The sequence below is a fragment of the Corvus brachyrhynchos genome, unplaced genomic scaffold, assembly GCF_000691975.1.
Source record: "Corvus brachyrhynchos isolate BGI_N302 unplaced genomic scaffold, ASM69197v1 scaffold266, whole genome shotgun sequence".
NCBI classification, from domain to species: domain Eukaryota; kingdom Metazoa; phylum Chordata; class Aves; order Passeriformes; family Corvidae; genus Corvus; species Corvus brachyrhynchos.
Genome location: NW_008238633.1, coordinates 148,479 through 166,220, shown reverse-complemented (window position 1 = coordinate 166,220; position 17,742 = coordinate 148,479). Strand labels below are relative to the sequence as shown.

General features: G+C 41.0%; 1 protein-coding gene across 5 annotated transcripts in view; it reads right to left on the bottom strand.

The window, feature by feature from the left end:
* Window positions 1-16,749, bottom strand: part of FGD3 (FYVE, RhoGEF and PH domain containing 3) — a 72,876-nt gene extending 56,127 nt beyond the window's left edge. For 2 of the 5 annotated variants that reach the window (XR_001862969.1, XM_017737341.1), the window contains exon 1: window positions 16,564-16,749. Coding sequence is in view for 3 of the 5 variants with exons in the window: in XM_017737341.1 (XP_017592830.1) it covers window positions 16,564-16,594 (31 nt within the window). In the remaining 2 variants the exon portion in view is untranslated. Of the gene's footprint in view, window positions 1-13,973; window positions 14,145-16,563 lie in introns of those variants that run through there. The other 3 variants (XM_017737340.1, XM_017737344.1, XM_017737343.1) reach the window with 3 other exon arrangements.
* Window positions 16,750-17,742: the final 993 nt, after the last annotated feature.

Here is a 17,742-nt window from a genome sequence, read left to right as displayed (position 1 = left end):
AGGCTCTCTGACCCCCTACCGTTGCAGGGGCAGCTTGGGCACTAGGGCCTTTCCCTTAGACACAGGTTAGCTGGCAAACTGCTATTAAAACTGGCTATAAAAGTGATTCTTAAATGTTTGCTCTATATTTATATAATTACAGTGGTCAGGAGAAGATTTCTGAGTGACAAAAATGAGGAGCTTCAACACCTAATTCTGTATTACAGCACTACTTAACACAGATGTGTAAACCAAATCCCTGCCAAGATCTTCATACTTACCCAAAGACAAGATAAAGGAAAGGCAAAAATGCAAGCATGTCTCAGAAATCCTACCAGTCGAAAGTCATTACATACAACCTTACACTGGGGCAAGGAAAAAAAAAAAAACCAGACAAAAAAATCAAGCAGGCATTCACTTCTAGTTTCAGGCTTTTTATGTTGCTCTGAGTACAGCTGGCCACCACATCCCCCACAGACAGCACAAAGCAAGGATCCTTCCAAGGCCAGTCGAATATGCTGCTTCCACCAAAGTGGCAATGATAACATCTGTTGAGATGTAATACAGGATCAACTCAACATGCCACTAACAGAGAAAATTTAAACTCCCTTCCAGGACAAAAAACCAGAATCTGTCATTAACTGTATGAAAGGTCATCTTACCCTAGCAAAGAAGAAAAGTGGTATTTCTTATTTTATTTTTATTTTGTAGCAGGCTGCCAAGCAAATTCTTGCCAAAAATGAATCAAGGGGAAAAACACATCAGCCGAATGGGAAGAAGGACCAGCTTCCAACCCTGGTGATTCCAAGGAGGCCTGAAGAGTGGAAGAAACAACCAGAAAAGCCATACTGAGAACAGAATAAATTCACTCAAAAGGAAAACGAGAAAAAACAAAGTAAAGCACCACAGAATATATTCTCCCCCAGGACTAACATCAGGCACAATAAAGCCCCAAAATAAAAATTTTTTTTTCCTGTATGAAACAGGATGTGGTACTGCAGTTAGCAAGCACTTACCTTCAGCTCCTGAGGTTGTTGGTACAAAGTTAAAAAAAAAAGCTCTTGTGTTTCTACTGTGTTTTAACTGAGTCCTCTGTTAGCATCCACATGGACACTGAGGACACGCTGTTGGCTGCACAGCCCCTGCTCCCTTCAGCCACAGGAGTCAGCGCCATATGGTAGGGTTGTACTGAAACCTCTTTGTAGGAAGGCACCCAGCTCAACCAGGCTGACAGCCCACGGACAAGTCCAGGCTTACCACCTCCTGCAGAGAAGGAGGGACTGGGGGGGAAGCAGCTCCTTGCTGTGCATCACTGTTATCAAAGCACTGGACAGATGCAAATCCCAAGAGTGGAAAACTCCACATATAATTATTTCCTTGCCAATAACTTCTAAGTGTTTATAATTTGAACTCTGCTGAAGTATAGATGAGGACTGATGGATTTTGGGGGGCTTGGGGGATTTTTTTAAGTAGTCATATACGTTCTCTCATGTGTTTTAACACAAATATTGTAATTTCTAGATCTGTTTCTGTAGTGCTGCTATGATAACGAACTACACAGATAACGAACTACAATGTCCTGAACCAATAACAAGGTTGTGTGCTCCTCCACAGTATCACAGAATCATAGAATGGTTAAGATTGGAAAAGATCTCTAAGATCACCAGGTTGAACCATCAATCCCCTCACCACCTGCATGTTCACCACGAACCAATGTCCCCCAGGTGTCACCTCCACACATTTTTGAACACTCCACCACTGTCCTGGGCAGCCTGTGCCAGGCTTGACCCCCTTTTCAGTGAGGAAATTTTCCCTAATATCCAACCTAAACCTCCCCTGGCACAATTTGAGGCTGTTTCATCTTATCTTGTCACTTGCTACCTGGGAGAAGAGACTGACACCCACCTAAGTGGTAACTCTCAAGTTCTTTCATGCTGTTCTGTGACAAACTTGTACCACAGTTATTCTTTCTTATTTTGTTCATATTTGTATCCCTCTGGAGAGTACCAGTCTGGCCTTAGATTTCATCTCTCAGTTTACTTGGACACAGGTGCCCACCAGTAACTTTTGCATTAGCATTTCTATCATACCTCAGAATTCGGGCATATCTTACAGATCTGGTCCCAAACTTTGGCATTATGACTTCAAGCCTCTGGTGACATTCCCGCAAGGCACACAGGAAACACATTTCCAATTTGAAAAAACATGTTTAATCTCTCCATTTAGTGCTGGAGACTGTTCTTTGGTAAGCAAATTCCTGCATTTAGCTATAGTCTTCTCAATATTTACACTTGGCCTGCTTTTCATATTGACATACAGAGAATAAACATTAGGGGATAGTGAAAATCAAATCCCCATAAACGGAAGGCAGTCACAAACTTTTATGATTTAACAAAGTGTAACAAACAGGCTCTGAAAATCTCATTCTTCTGGAGGAAGTATTTAGCTGACTCTTCTCCCCAAATGGCACAGTTTAATTAGGCTAAACTAATCAGCACAGTAACTTTCTGTGACACCAAGATCAAAGGTAAAAGAGAAAAACCCCTGAGACTCTTCCACCCAGTAAGAAAAGCAGGTTAGATGACATGAAAAGACTGAGGCATAAAGAGTGACAAAGTAAAGGAGAAGAAGCCTGGGGCAGATGTCAGCCAGCCTGACGTTGCAGGTGACAAAAGCCCTGCCAGAACACTGCTCACAGCACACATCAGGAGATTCAACCATCACACGAGGCTGTCAAATGCTGTTCCTAGAGAACTAGAGAAAACAAGGTAAGAAGGGATGAGCAGCCAGACTCATCTCTTTGGTGAATACAAGTCTTGTCCTACTTTTGTGTGCTGAAATGCACAGCAACTAGTTTAACTTCAGCAGTAGATTTCAAGACTTAATTCCTGCATTGGCCAAGGTGCAGATACCAAGGTCCAGACATCAAAGTCCATCTTAAGTTGTTGCAGGTACCTAATTTAGAAGGGGAAAGGAGAATTAGGTTTTCATTCATGTACTTCATTACAATTAACATGAAACCCAGAACCCATGAATTAGTAAGACTGTGTTTTGCTTTGCTTTTCTCTTTTGCAAAAGGATTCATTGAAAATAGAAGATAATGGGCCTTTCTCCCTAATTTTTTCTTGAGTTCAGGATTGAGTACTGGGCAGATAACATGCCCAGAGTAAAAATTAAGGTAAGCACTTGAAACAGACTAGAACACTTTCTAAGGAAGTTTTAATTATAGCCAAGTATTTCTCATCATAATTTTACCCTCATCCTTCTCATTCTAGCTAGGTCAGCAGAAGCAATGGCATTTCTCTGACGCACAGGACAAGTCCCACACACCACCACTGTGGGGTCCTTCAGCACAGCAGCAGCATTTCAACACCTTTTCCTCCTCCTGCCTCTCCCCCATTCAAACTCACTTTGCATCTCATGTTTCTGGTTGTTAACTCAATTTAGCTCTGATCGCCAGATTTAGTCTGGCTGCTTCCTGCATGACACAGGGATGCTTATCCATGGACTACTCCTGGTCTCCCAGAAGGGAATACTCCATACAAAACTAATCCCTATACAGTGTCCTCAGAGAGCAGCCAAAGGCAGCTGAGCATGAGGTGCAGTGTGTAGCTGCAACTATAAATGCATTTTCACCATGGATTTCCCAAGCTGAAGCTGTCATTTTGCCTGACAGCCTCAGAGCGTTCACTGACGTCAGATGTCTATATCACCTCTAAGATGCACACACTGGATCCCAATGAAGGGATGCAGGCAGAATCTTTGTTTAGCATTCCTGAGACTTTCCTCTTAGATGAGCACAGACATGCTTTTTTTTTTTCCCTTGACAAGTAAAAGGTTTTTCATTATGATGAAAGAGTCCTAATTTATAATTACACTGATTGTGCAAGTCAAAGATCTATTTCAGGCTAATAATACACCTGTGACTTCACATCTGTACTACTTTAACACCGGAATTGCAACACCAGAGCAATCCATTACCGTAAAAACCTAAAGAGATTTATTCTACAAACAAATTACTGCAGCCAAAGCCATCTCAATTTGTTTCTTTCAGATTACCTGCAGATGGGTGATTTACTGTTCCAAGATCAAAGAGAAAGATGGCAGATCTCCAATTTCGAGAACTGGTGAGTTGTGGGGAGAGGGGGGAACAGAGAAAAGCATTACACTGCCCACCTTCCAGTGATTTAAAAGGCATTAAGTTGAGAAACAGCCTGATCTAGTCCTATGAGAAAATTCCAGCCTTCAGTCAAAACCATGTAAAAAAATGCTTCATGTGCTTCATTTCTTCTTTTACTAATAGCTTATTAAATTGTTATTCCTAATGACAAAAGTGGCATGCAAGGATCTCTCTCTGCTCAGTTGATGTCCCTGTGCATCTTCTTAATGCCACATATTGCAATGTGTAAGATCTCATCTGACCAGCAAGGTGAGTAAAAATTATCCTCCCCTTAAGATTTAATGACAATATAATTCATCTCCAGCAGTGTCCCAAACAACTGGCTTTCTCTTTATAAACCTGAATTGTTTTATTAGTTTTAGTAAACCAATAATTAGCCTTTTCTGATTTAAAAATCTCTTTAGGTACTAAATATAAGTAGGTAAAACTGAGCTCAGATTCTTTGCTACAGAAGTGAGCATTCCAGGGCAGGACTAGCTTTTCTGTGTGACCACAATGTACTGTCACTCCATACTGCAGAAATTAAGAAAATTCGACTTCATTATTGAAAAGCACAGGGAGTATTTTTATGCTATTTTGACAGCAGAGCTGCATATTTCAAAATCCAGAACAATTTTACAATAATCACTAAAGGAAAATATTTCAGCTCTCAGTGTCGCTCAGTAGCACCCTACTTGAAGCTTAAAACTTTCACAGAAAGTGACCAAGCCACAGAGTCTCTGAGGCTGGAAGGGGCTTGGGGTTACCACCCAGTCCAACCCCTCTGCTCAAAGCAGGGCCACACAAAGCAGGCTGCTCAGGAGCTGGTTTGACTAGTTCCAAGCATGGACATGCATATTACAATATGACATCTATAATAATATTTTTGTCCCTTTTAAAACAAATATAACAAAAGAACAATGTAAATTATCAATAAATATTGTTCTCAAAAAATAAACCTTTTATTGAGAAAAGGACACAGAAAAAATACCATTTCTGACTGATGAGCTGAACATGGGCAGCAGCTGGAGAGAAGAAAAACAGGTCAATGTGGTGCCTCTGCTGTAGACTGGATGATCAAGTACCACGTGGGCTCACAAAAGCACAGTCACAGTTTGGAAGAGCCTTTAAGAGCCTGGACAGCACTGAGAGGCTAAAAGCAAAAGCATCACTAGTCCCATGCCTCTTCCTCATATCTGTACTTCCAACAAAGCAATCCCACACAGTGACTGCAAATCCAGCACAAGGAAAGCCTTGAAGGGGTCTAGCCAATGTGAGTGTCTACTTTATGGAGACTTGTAAGCAGCCCATGATGTTGACCAAAGGTCCACACTACACCTGCACTGGTTTCTCAGCTGACTAGAGAACACAATCTTTACCCTTCTTTGCAGCCTCAGGCTCTGCACCCTACTCCTCCAGAGACCAACATACCCAAGTTATCCCAGAGCAGCTCCTGAAGTGAAACTCCACGTCTCTTCCAACTCTGGGGGGACACACAAACATATTCTGTACTCTGCAGATGGAGGAGCAAAGAGCATTCTTTCCCTTGCACAACCATCTCCTTAGCTTAGATCAATGCTTCCTCACTCTGTGATCCACAGTCTCTAAGATCCAAAGTGAGAGCAAGGAAAAGAACATGGGAAAGGTTAAAGGTGTCCATGGGAACAAATGCACAGATAAATAAAGTTGAAGAGACTGAAAACCACTGAACCAGCTCCAGTATTTTGGAACCCAGTCGCGGGATAGCATAAAGCATCCTTTATTTCAACCTGAGAAGCTCCAAAGAAAGTAACACTAGATCAAAGGCCTGTAATAAAAGAGTACAGAGAAAAACTGGAGTAAAAGGAATTAGTATTAGTTTTCCCAACTAGACTTCAGTTAATTCATTGTATCTATAGCAGCTATTTCATCTCTCCCGTTATCTACAATTGCACTTTCATCCAATCTATAACCACTACAGTGTGAAAACCAAGGACATTTTGTAAGAACCCAGGTTATCATTTGGGACATCAGTTATAAATTACAAACAATAAAATCCTTGTGAATGACTGCTAAACGTTCATTCTAAAGAAAACACAACACACTTCATCTCAAAATTGCATTACAACTCTGCCAGCAATTATTTTAAAGAAATTTTTTAAGAAATTGGAAGCTCAAGCTGAACAGAAACAGGTAGCAATTTCAGAATCAGACCATTAACCAAAAATATGCATTCAAATTAATATTGTGAAAATAGTATACATTCTCTCTTGCTTAGGTGAGAGCTTTCAATTCTGAAGTAAACTTAGACAGAGTGTGGTCTATCATTACATAAAATATAACTGGCAACTAGCATTTTCCAATACATATGTATAGCTAATACAGGTAATTATAAACTATGGTACTTGCACAGGACGTCTGAATATTTTTGTTTAAAATTATATTGCATAAAACAGCACATACTGCATGGAAGTCACTGTTTAACTAATTACTGGTTTCCATATAATTTCTGCATCATTATTCCATATTACTCTTTTATTAATGGAAAAATCTCAATGCATACAATGTATGCTTGATGGCAAAGCTTCATTATTGAGAAAGGATGACTGGAGGGATTTAAAAATAAATGCTATTACAGAAATTTAGATTCTATTAAGAAAAATGCAAAGAATTCTCACTGTAGAAGAAAAAGAATAAAAGAAAAGATCATTACGAGATTATTTCAGATAATAAATGACACTTGTAATGAATTTACAATTTTGAGCTCTTAAAATAATTGACACTGAAAGTGTAATTTAGTAATATCATCACAATCCTATCAGTTGCTTAGAATGGGTTGTAGATAAATAATTTTTGTTCGGTTTGAGTTTTTCAGATCTATTATGGCATATTGGCTTCAGAGAGCTTTAACTGCTGCCGACATCATGTCACAAGGAGAGGAACAAGACTTCTTTCAAAGCAGTATCTTTACATGTAAAGTGAGGACCCAAGTTAGGACCAATCAAATAAAAATCAAAACAGTAATACTAATACATCTCCAAATTGCCTAGGACACTTCCTGCTTCTTTGACAGCACGTTGGTGTCAGCAAACACTGTTGAGTCCTCCATAGCACTTCCAAAAAAGAAAAGAAACAAAAACCCCCAAGCACGTGCATACACAAATTGCAGTAAAGTCTGATTATTCCCTGGCCACCCTGCTCCACTCTGGGAATGGTTGTTACACACCAGCTCATTGACTGTCATTGATCATGGCACCGACTGGCTGCACAGTCCTTAGCCACACTCATTGTGGCACTGAGGTCAGCTTCTGCATATGATGGGCAAAACCCTCAAAACACTGTGCTGATAGTCACCACACAAAGTTACTGCTCGAAAGGCACCTTAAGCCACGTTATCCTAGCTCATAAAAAAATTGAGGCTAATTCGGAGATGCTTAGAGCTCAGGTATCTTCCCCCCGTATCCAAATCTGGCATTCATAAATATATGCAAAGTCTGCACCAGCCACATTTCCCACCTGCCCTGCTTGGGAGGGACAGCTCTTCTCAGAGAAATCAAACAGAATGGCTGCAGCTCTGGCAATTTCTAAGTTAGGCCAAGTGCACAGCCTGTTGTGCACATCCTGTCGTACACAGCCCAGCACACACAGCCCTGTTGTTCCCCCACACTCACTCCAACGGGGCCACCACACCGCTGTGCCGTGGGGCCACCCCTCCTCTTGTTCAGAAGGGAATGAAAGACTGCCCATGTTAGAGAGGGTGTGCAGGGAAGGCTGCAGCACAGTGAGTAAGAGGCTTTGTTGGGGAGTTGTGGAGGAACAGCACTTGATTTCTGGTCTCCACTGCCACAGCTGTGAACACGTGTGTGGAATTAGACATGTGCTTGTGTTGGGGTGATCCAGCTTAGGAATCTTCTAGAAGAGTACTTACTTTGGGGAGGAGACCTCTTACCTGGAGATCTCTCCCTGGTGCTGTCTTCTGCCTCCTCCTGGCAAAGTTTCTAGGGTTGGAGAGACAGTGTTTTTCATATTTGTAGCAGCAAGCTACATAATCGATAGCGAATTTAGTGGAATAATGAGTAGTGCTAGATGTTCTGTGGAGGTGACATTTCAGTGTCAGCAGAGGAAGGTAATGATACACTTCTCTGTTATTACCATACTTCTTGATGAAAAAACCCCACTGTAATTTGGGTAAATGAAAGTAAAAATAATTGCATTTGTCACTTGTTCCTATGTAAACTTGGAGGGAAAGAAAATGTCTGTGACATTTTCTGAGAATGTATGGATTTACTTGCCCTTGTGGCAGAGCTGTGTGTTTCGGTATTGAGGCAATTGAAAAGTAAGTACAGCATGACAGTGACTTTCACTTTGTATTATTACCCTACATCTCAACATGAGAATGTGAAGAACCACGCAGTTTCCTCTTGACACCCATTAATCTAACATTTTATTTGATGCCAAATGAATAATATAATGACTTTTTTTAATTTGGAAAAATGCTGAGTTCTGTCTCATGCTGGAGCTAAATTTTCAAGTGATGCTTAACAGAAATTTTCTACAGCTGGGTAGGATTATCTTCTTTGAAGAACTGCATATCTGCGTGATGTAGCCTACTTTCCTTTTTCTTAAAGTTACCCGATGTTGTAATTTTGAATATAGAAAATGTGCCGAAAATCTAGTCCTTCAGAAATTCATCTCAAGTATCCGAGAAAAGGTTTGGTTTTTGTTTTTTGGGTTTTTTGGTTTTTTTGTTTTTTTTTTTTTTAAAGCCAGAGGCTCAAATAATGAGATAAATCCGTTATGAGAAAAACAAGTAAGAGCAAGAGCCTGGTGGAGTTAGTTATACAGATTTTTGTGGTTACATACCTTGCTTTCAAGATTCTTACAGTTAGGATACATATCATAATGCTAGAGGCAAAAACTTGAAAGTCCTGAATTTAGGAGTAGTTAAAAAACAGGACAAACCTAAACCCACCCTTTCTTTCTGTGCCAAAAACCCCCAACCACAAACAACAAAAGAAACCTATTCCTATTTCTAGGATTGGAGTCAAGCTCGGTGCTGTAAGGAAATCCAAACCAAAAGAAATACTTCTAACATAGGAAAATCCAGTGGGGATAGGGCAGATAGACACTGGAGATAACATTACAGCATTCTTGGTACTTTAGGGTCCTGGTAATGGAAATGATGTTTTTTACTCCACCTGCTCTCAGCAGTAGTGCTCTAAAAGCTCAATGACAGTCACCTGAAATCAAGGCATCTGTATTTTTTTTTTCTTATTAATTTTGTTCATTTCTAAGTGGAGAAAGAAAAGTCTTAGTTTTGGTCCTACAAAATAGGATTAAATTAATTTGCAGTATTTTATTAGGAACAACCTGGTTTTGCTGTGTGTCAGAGACTGGCACTAGCTTGCAGTGTAATCCTGCTTCTTGTTCCTTCCCAGCACATGGGGAGTGTGTGTGTATAGACAGCCATGAAGAACTGCATCCAAAGTTTAAAAATTCTTTCCAACTTACAGGATCCCACTTACTACCCCTTCAAAAACATGAAGACTTCATAATAGTGGATAAATTCACAATTCAATGTTAAAATTGAATCCTGTTTTTTATAGAGCTATTGTTTTTGCCTTGTTACCCTACCCTTCCCCCCCAAAAAAAGTTTTTGCATATGCAGGTTCCAAGAGGAAACCAAACCCAGGCCTTTTCACTTAAGCATGGGATCAGTTGAAGTTTAATTTCCCCTATAAATGTGATATGGCAATAAAAAACCCTTGCCACAAAAATTGCAGAGGTCTGGAGAAAACACTTCACTGAAAAAGCTCAAGGTCTTGACTTCTTTGGTTATAAGAGGCAAACTGGTTTGACTTGGGTTATATTTAATGAATGAGTGGTAAAAATTCCATGGTGTGAGAAGGTGGAAAGATCGAACTGGAGTTATTTTCTTTGTAAAAGTGACTTTGCTTTTAAGAGGAATAAACAGTATCAGTTTTTGAATACTTCTTTCTATACTTCTGATTCCCAGTGAAAAAGTATTTTGTTGCAGAACAAGAGGTTTTGACATACTTTTTCCATGCCATTAGGTAATAATAATTGAGATGAGGTGTTTCTGTTTGCTGGTCAATTGAGCTGGAGGAAACCATGTCATTCCCAGGGTTCTGCAGAGTGCAGGACCTGTCACAACAGCAGCCCTGCCTGCAGCACCACTGCAGAAGATGCCTCCAAGATCAATTCCACTTTCTGCTGCTTGTTGTCTTGCTGGCTCCCACCCTGAGCACAGCTTTCACACCACTGCCCTGTGCATGGGATCAGCTGAATCAACTCTGAGTTGCATCAAAACCTTCTAAGCAAGAATAAAGTAGTGTCTGTGGTTGAGGGAGCAGGGCAGGATGACTCTTTCAGTGGGAGGATGTTAAGTGTAGTATAAAGCCACACCATTAGTCCTACCAACTTTTCCTGGCACCTGTCTTAAACACTGTCCTTTAGCTCAGGATTTACCATTTCTTTCTGCTTTTGGGTGCTTGGTCTGGTTTGTTAAAATGTCCTTTTTCAGAAATACTACTATGAGAAGCAGAGTGAGTGACAATAGATACAAAACACAGAACAGTAGTGGAGCTCCTGTGCTAGTCCTACTAGGTGTTGACTTTCACTTCCAAAGGAGCTGCCCAGTGCTCTTGTGTTTCTTCTGAGCAGCCTGGATGGAAAAATATGATGGGCTTCAGGACTGGGCCCTCAAAGAGCTAAATACACAGAAGTACTTATCAGTGAATATTTAGATCACGGAGGACTGAGATTGGACAAAGACAGAACATTACTGACAGCCAGGGGGTTTATGTTGGTAATGGACTGGAGAATATCTTCTATCTAGTAGTAGCACTAGATTTTGACTTTGTAATTGTATTTTTCTGTTGTGTTTATGTTCTTAGTTGCATTGCTGTTGCTTTGCAAGAGGTGAGGTGTTCAATAAGTCTCTAAATGGGCTTTCTAGAACCATTACTTGTGTCTTTCATCATGTCCTGCAGCACTAGTCGGAGCTGACTTCCTAATAATCACAAATATCTTGAAGATTAAATACAGGTAATTTGTTGTCTTTTCTGAGGAAATGGTTACAAAATTCAACGTCTTACTGACTTATTGCTGGGCTCTGGCCCATAGACCACTTCTCAATGACATGGATAGTTCCAGTTTGAAAAGTGTGTTATACAGGCTTTGTCCTGTCCTCGAAGGCTTTGGTTCGTAAGGGCAGGGCTTTCTAGTCTTTTTTCTGTCTGTAAAATGTCATTGAATGTCATGGTATGATCTACATAAAAATGGTAATGATGAGCTCACAGTGTGTGTATATCCCTGGGGAGAGAAGCAACTCCTGCCTGCTGTCCCTGATGCCCAGATGGTGGTGACTCTTAAAAGACGTGTTTGCATCCTCTTTGAGCACCAAAACGGCATAATTTGTCAGCCTTTGCCACTTTTGGGTATTAAACAATCAAATTTAACAAATTTCACAGTTTGTTTGTTTAAATATTTTTTTTTTTCAAATGCCAAACCCCAGTAATTTTAATTTAACATTATCATGTATATTTCCAATAGGTTGCTAAGTGGATTGGAATTTTATGCTGTTAAATGTTATTACAATTTAAGTTCTATAGTCCAAGAAGTTAATATATTATTATGGCTTTTATATAGTTTTTATATTTTTAATAGAATTAAATAACTAGAACTTTCAATTTGTTTCTAGTTTTATCCTGGTTGTTGTTTCACAAGGCCAGATTGGATGGGGCTCTGAGGAACCTAGTCTAGCAGAAAGTGTCCTTGCCCATGGTAGGTGTTAGAATGAGATGGTCTTCAAGGTCCCCTCCAACCTAAACCATTCTGTCATTCTCTAACTGTGCATCCTGCAGGGAACAAAACATGATTCTTCCTATTAGTGCAAATGAGGTTTTCAATTAAAAAACACCTTGAAGCAATTATTTTTCTTGACAGGTCTGATTTTTCCTTTGCCTCAGTGCATCACAGAACCTGACCAGAGCATTCCCATTCTGAGAACACAGCTTTAGCCAATGGAAACTGGAGCTCAGGGCTGGTCCCTCTGAGTGGGTCTCTATGGAGTGTCTGCATGAAGGCTGAGGGGTGAGGCAGGAACACAGTGCCAGGGCTTCAGGAAAGCTCAGAATTCTCTGTATGGTCCAACTTCTCACAGTCTGGGTTCAGCACTCCAAAATTTGTGAGTGGTGAAATTTGAATGCCTCAGATCAAGAAAGGAACTGAACACAAACCTTACTCCCCCCAGGCAGCATGGCTTCACTATGTCCCAGCGAGTGCAAAGGAACAGCCAGCAACACATCTTGCAAAACCCTCTTCCTCCCTGACAGGTACAAGCAGCACCCCTTAGCAAAGAAGGGTGGAAGAACTGTTAGTTTCTTGACCTGTTTGTTTCTTGACGATGATCAGCCTGTTTTCCTGTCTCTGAGCTTGCCCCTAACTCCAGACACTCCTGAACAAAAGATTCTCTTACACCTTAGCTTGGACATAACTTTCAGGAATCTCCAGGCTCTGGGTCCCACATGAGAACACCACAAGAACACAGGAAGCCTAAGGACCATGGAAGAGCTCCGCAGAAGTTTTCAAATCTGCAACATCAGAATTGTGGGAAAGCCGGATCCTTAACTCCCACTGGAGGTGCTCATGTCTTCATTTAGATCCCACCTTAATTGTACAGCAAACTGTATACATTGGACTGAGCTAAATCAAGAAAAAACCTGCATACATCATTTACTTTAAGAGCTGAATATCATTAAAAGTCCCATAGCAACAGGAGCTGTAAGATACTCCCTCAAACACCTCAGGGAATGCCTAAATAACAAATATTTTAAAACAACAAAACAGAAAAAGCATGGAGGGAAAGTCTGATCCAGCTCCCCATGTTGTCATGGTGACTTCTCAGTCATTTATGTACTTCAGACACATTTAGAAAATAGCTACATTTTTCAGCCTTCCCAACCAAATAATGCAAGAAAGGGAAAAAAATCCTGCCAGCTTGTCCCAAGCCAAACATATGGCAACTGGATCCTTTGATCAGGCAGCACCCCTGAAATATTTTAACCAATACTATTCCTGCACTGTGAATCAGGTACTCAGACAACATGGAAACCAACATCAGCAGAAAATTCAAATTAATAATCCATCCAATCTATTCATCATACAAGATTCTGACCACACTTGGACCAGACAGGTTTCTACTTTCAGATTATTTAAAAAATAATTACTTAAAACGTTTCATTCATCCCCCATTTGCAGACACTGTTTGCAAGGAATTGGTTTTCTGTTACCAAGTACTATGCATTCCACATGCTGCTGTTATCATACAGAGCAACCAAACAGCCTTAGCCAGCTCAAAAAGAATAAAATCCTCTCAACATCTACACACAAATGCTGCATAAATACGGATGTTAAAAAGCATAAAATCAATACCGCTCCTTATGGAGCTATATGGAAAGAGCAAATGTTTTACCACCAGCACTAAATTGCTCACACTCAGCAGGCACTGCCCGACACTGCCAAACCCCCCCACTTCTACACCAGGAAAAGGCTAATGCATAACACAGTCGAAGAGCAGGCATCTAGTAAGACACCATTTTGACACAGTACCTGAAAAAGCATTACAGACTCCACAAGAAAGCGCTATTTGAACAGATCACAGCATGCACTCTTACCAGCAGCTCACCAGCCCAGCCTGGCCAGCCATATGCCCCTCGCCCACCCACCTCCCAGCATTCAGGAAATCACCGCATTCGCTTCACAGACAGACCATTCTGATGACCCCCACCCTCCCCGTTAATCAATTAATGAAGCAAGACTGTTTTTTCCTTACTAAGCAACGTACGGACACTAGGTCACTTGAAGGTTGCCTGTTCCTTCCTGCTGCAGGGCCTCCCAAATAAAAATTGCCCAGCCAAATTCAGGCTTTTTTTTTTTATATTCATTCAAAGCTGTAGGAATACACTCAGCCCTTGACAATGCCGGCTTGCATGATGAAAGAGCAAAAGTAGTTTTGAGGCTGCAGAATGCCTTCTCCAGGTTACCATGGAAATAAATGTGGGAAGGGGAGGGGGCTTCTCTGATGGCAATTGCTGCTACTCGGTGGAGATGTTCTAAAGCCTGACTGCGTGGGAATATAGTCCAGGAGAAGAAAATGTGTTTTACTATTACTACTATAATTTTACCTGCACTTCCTTTCATTTGCACCAAATTTCACATAGTTGAAAAGCATGAAACTTCCCTGAGATGCTGAGGGGACGCTGGCTGAAACAAGTACGATGTAAGATCCCTTCAATGATGAGCTGAAGAAACTTTATTTACATATTGGAATTTACACAGATGGGAATTAATGCTCAATTGCAATTAAAACTTGGTTGACAAAGATGAACCTGTTGCAGAGCTGAGGCTGTAACAAGGAAGACTATTTTCAGGAAGGCTTGATAAGGAACATCACCTTATCATTAAAACACAGGGTAGCATTTCTCTTCCAAACAATTCTCACACACAGTGTGAAACAGATCACCTCAATGATCTTGTTGTCCCTTGCAGAACCGAGAAAAGGCCATCAATAAAAGCAGGGTGGGCACTGTGACCCACTGCTCCACACCGCTCCTCCATGAGAACCTGACTCATACCACCGCCACCCTCCCCTTCCTTGGGTCTTGTCAGGGTCCCCATGGAAAGTAAACCAAAATAATCCATGGGAGGTGGAAGCTTGGCACCAAAATCCCAGTGAGAACAGCCAATACAACTTCAAACTGATTATATTTTATACAAATTTAATTAGTATTTTTAGGTTGGATATTAAGAAAATTCTTTCATTGAAACAGAATGGTTAAACATTAGAACAGGCTGACCAGAGCAGTGGTGCAGTCACTGTCCCTGGAAGTGTTCAAAAAAAGAGCAGACATGGCATTTGGTGACATGGTTTAGTGACCATCATAGGATTCAGTCAAAGGTTGGACTTGATGATCTTGGAGGTCTTTTCCAACCTCAGAAAGAGGTAAACGCTGCTCACTACAGTGACATTAACACAGTGCTCCAACCAAAGTGCAATACTCACTCTCCAGTATTTGCCACAAAGCAAAGTAACTTTCACAGTCATCAATTTACCACTGACTGTTACCGATGTATTTAAATTTTGCACATCAAAAAATTCTCCAAGCGCTGTCTCTGAACACACAGAAAAAGTTTTTTAATAATAGTTAATTAATAGAGAGCTCTACCTTGGCACATTAGCCAGACCTCCTCCCTCCTCAGCCTCTCTGTAGAGGGCACCAAGAAGCCTGCGCCAACACAAAGACCGCTTTGATTTGCAAGCACAGCACCTAAAGGTGATGCACTCCAAAATCCACCATATATTTACTTATCATTTCCAATGGGCTTGTTTAGAAAGTTAAGCCAAAAAGAGAGGAGGTAATCAAGTTGTGGGCAATATAAAAGGACAGAGTACAGCTGGGGTGGAGATGCCGTGAGAAAAATTACAAGTCAGCTGGGCACAAAGCTGGAAAAACCTGTCAGGCTTTGGAGTTTTTGCAGAAATCCCCAGTTCTGGCTGCTCCACAGCTGCTCCAGCCAGCCCCCACAGCAGCTGCCTTCTCCCTTGAGCTCCCTCATCTCTCCAGTCCCACATCAGAGAAAAGGAGACACCACTGAAGTCCCAGTGCCCCGAGAGAAGTGGCTGATATCTTCTACACAAGTGGAGCCAGGGGAGAACTGGTGGAAGAAGTAACCTAGGCCAGGTCTGTTTGTGACTCCTCTCTCACTCGCAGAAATTTCTGCCCTAATCTAAATTGAGAGAAAAAAACAGTATGAAAACATGGTTTTTGCAACAACATGTCACAGCAGTAAGATGAATTAATACATTACATTTACATATATAGAATCCCAAGAACACATACTGCTGGCCCAGGAGTGGAGAAACCCGTCCTGGACCTGAGGGAAGGTCCATCTCCCTGTGAAGCGCAGAGTGAACAGTCCAACCAGTATATTTCCACTTGTTTTCCTCCTCAGCCAAATACAAGTTCAACATTTCTTTACAGGGCCACAAATCAAGAACCCCAATACAAATAAAACACAAATCTCATTTTATGATATCACAATAAAAATCAGTTTTGCTGATCATGCGTGACCACATGTGTACCACACAGTACAATTCTCCATGCTTTCCCAAGCCCCTACAGGTGGCCTCGCCATCAAGTCTTCATAACCACCAAGAGTAAAGTTTTACTCACAGCAAAATCTCAATTCATACGCAACATCAAGGAAGAACAGAATTAAATCTGCCAATGCAAACACAGCAAAGCGCTATAAAACACTAGCTGCTACACACAAGCAATGGGGAAGGGCTGAAAGGGCTTAAAAATCCAAACAGCCAGAAACCAGAGCAGCCCAAAGCCATGGGGCAGCTCTGCAGGGCTCACCTGGCATGGGCTTAGATGTTTCTGGCCGCATCCCCTCACACCATGCTGGCTTTCCACTGTGCCCCTCTCCCAGCTCCAGCAGGCACCAACTAGTGCAGGATGGGGAGAGTCTGGAGCAACTCAGATGTCCACTGTTTGGCCGGCAGCTGCCATCCTGATGCTTCTGCCCACTTGTCTCCTCTCTAGGGACCAGTTTATGTGGCTAATAAATTTGGGAAAAACAGAAAGGAAAAGGAAAAAAAAATTGTATAGCTCTTTACCCCTTTTATTGACCACTCTGGAATGAGCCTGAGGAGCAAGAAGGGACAGAAAGCAAAATGAATAAACCTCACTTACTTAGGAAACCAGATTAAAAGCCACACCATCGACTACCAGGGAAGCTCAACAAGACCAGGGAGCAGCTCAGATTGATTATTCTTTTCTTTAAAAGGCAGCTGCCAGGGAGAGACAAAGGTAAACACTGAGGCTGAGCAGAAGGCCACGAAATTGCAGGGAGTGCATATTTTGATTATTAAAAGTCAAGAATATATTCATTTCTATATGTATACAAAAATTGCAGATATCCAGGTATGTCTGGAAAGGGCAGCCAGGAGATTTCTTTGAAACCTCCCTGAACAAACAAAAAAGCTTCACAGTTTTAGGCTTTCTAACAGCTAAATAGCAACAGACTGACCAGCCATCATTCCTGTGATTAAGTGGCTAAAACCACTGTGCTCCATGAGAGGAACATACACATCATACCTCGTCTCCTAGTAACAAGGCAAGGTATCAGATGTGCAAAGCTGAGGGGGAAAAAAACATACTTTAGTCTTCTACTGTAAAATAATAAATAGAACAAAACTGACAAATGACTGGCTATTTATTATTACATGATCCTCCTGTAACCTTGTTGAAGTTTTTTATCAGACCTGTGCGTGTCCAAAGAAATGAAGAGTTAATCTCACAGTTGGTGGTATCTTTTAGATGACTGATAACCTCTTACTGGAAGAGCAGATATAAAATTAAAAAAAAAAAAAAAAAAAAAAAAAAAAAAAAAAAAAAAAAAAAAAAACACCAAAAAGAGGCTATTGTTAAGAGCAAACGATCATTTCAAATCATGTACCCAGCAAAACAGGGAACAAGTTGATACCTATTATTTGTTTACCCTATATTTTATTCTCTGACAACTACATTCACCTG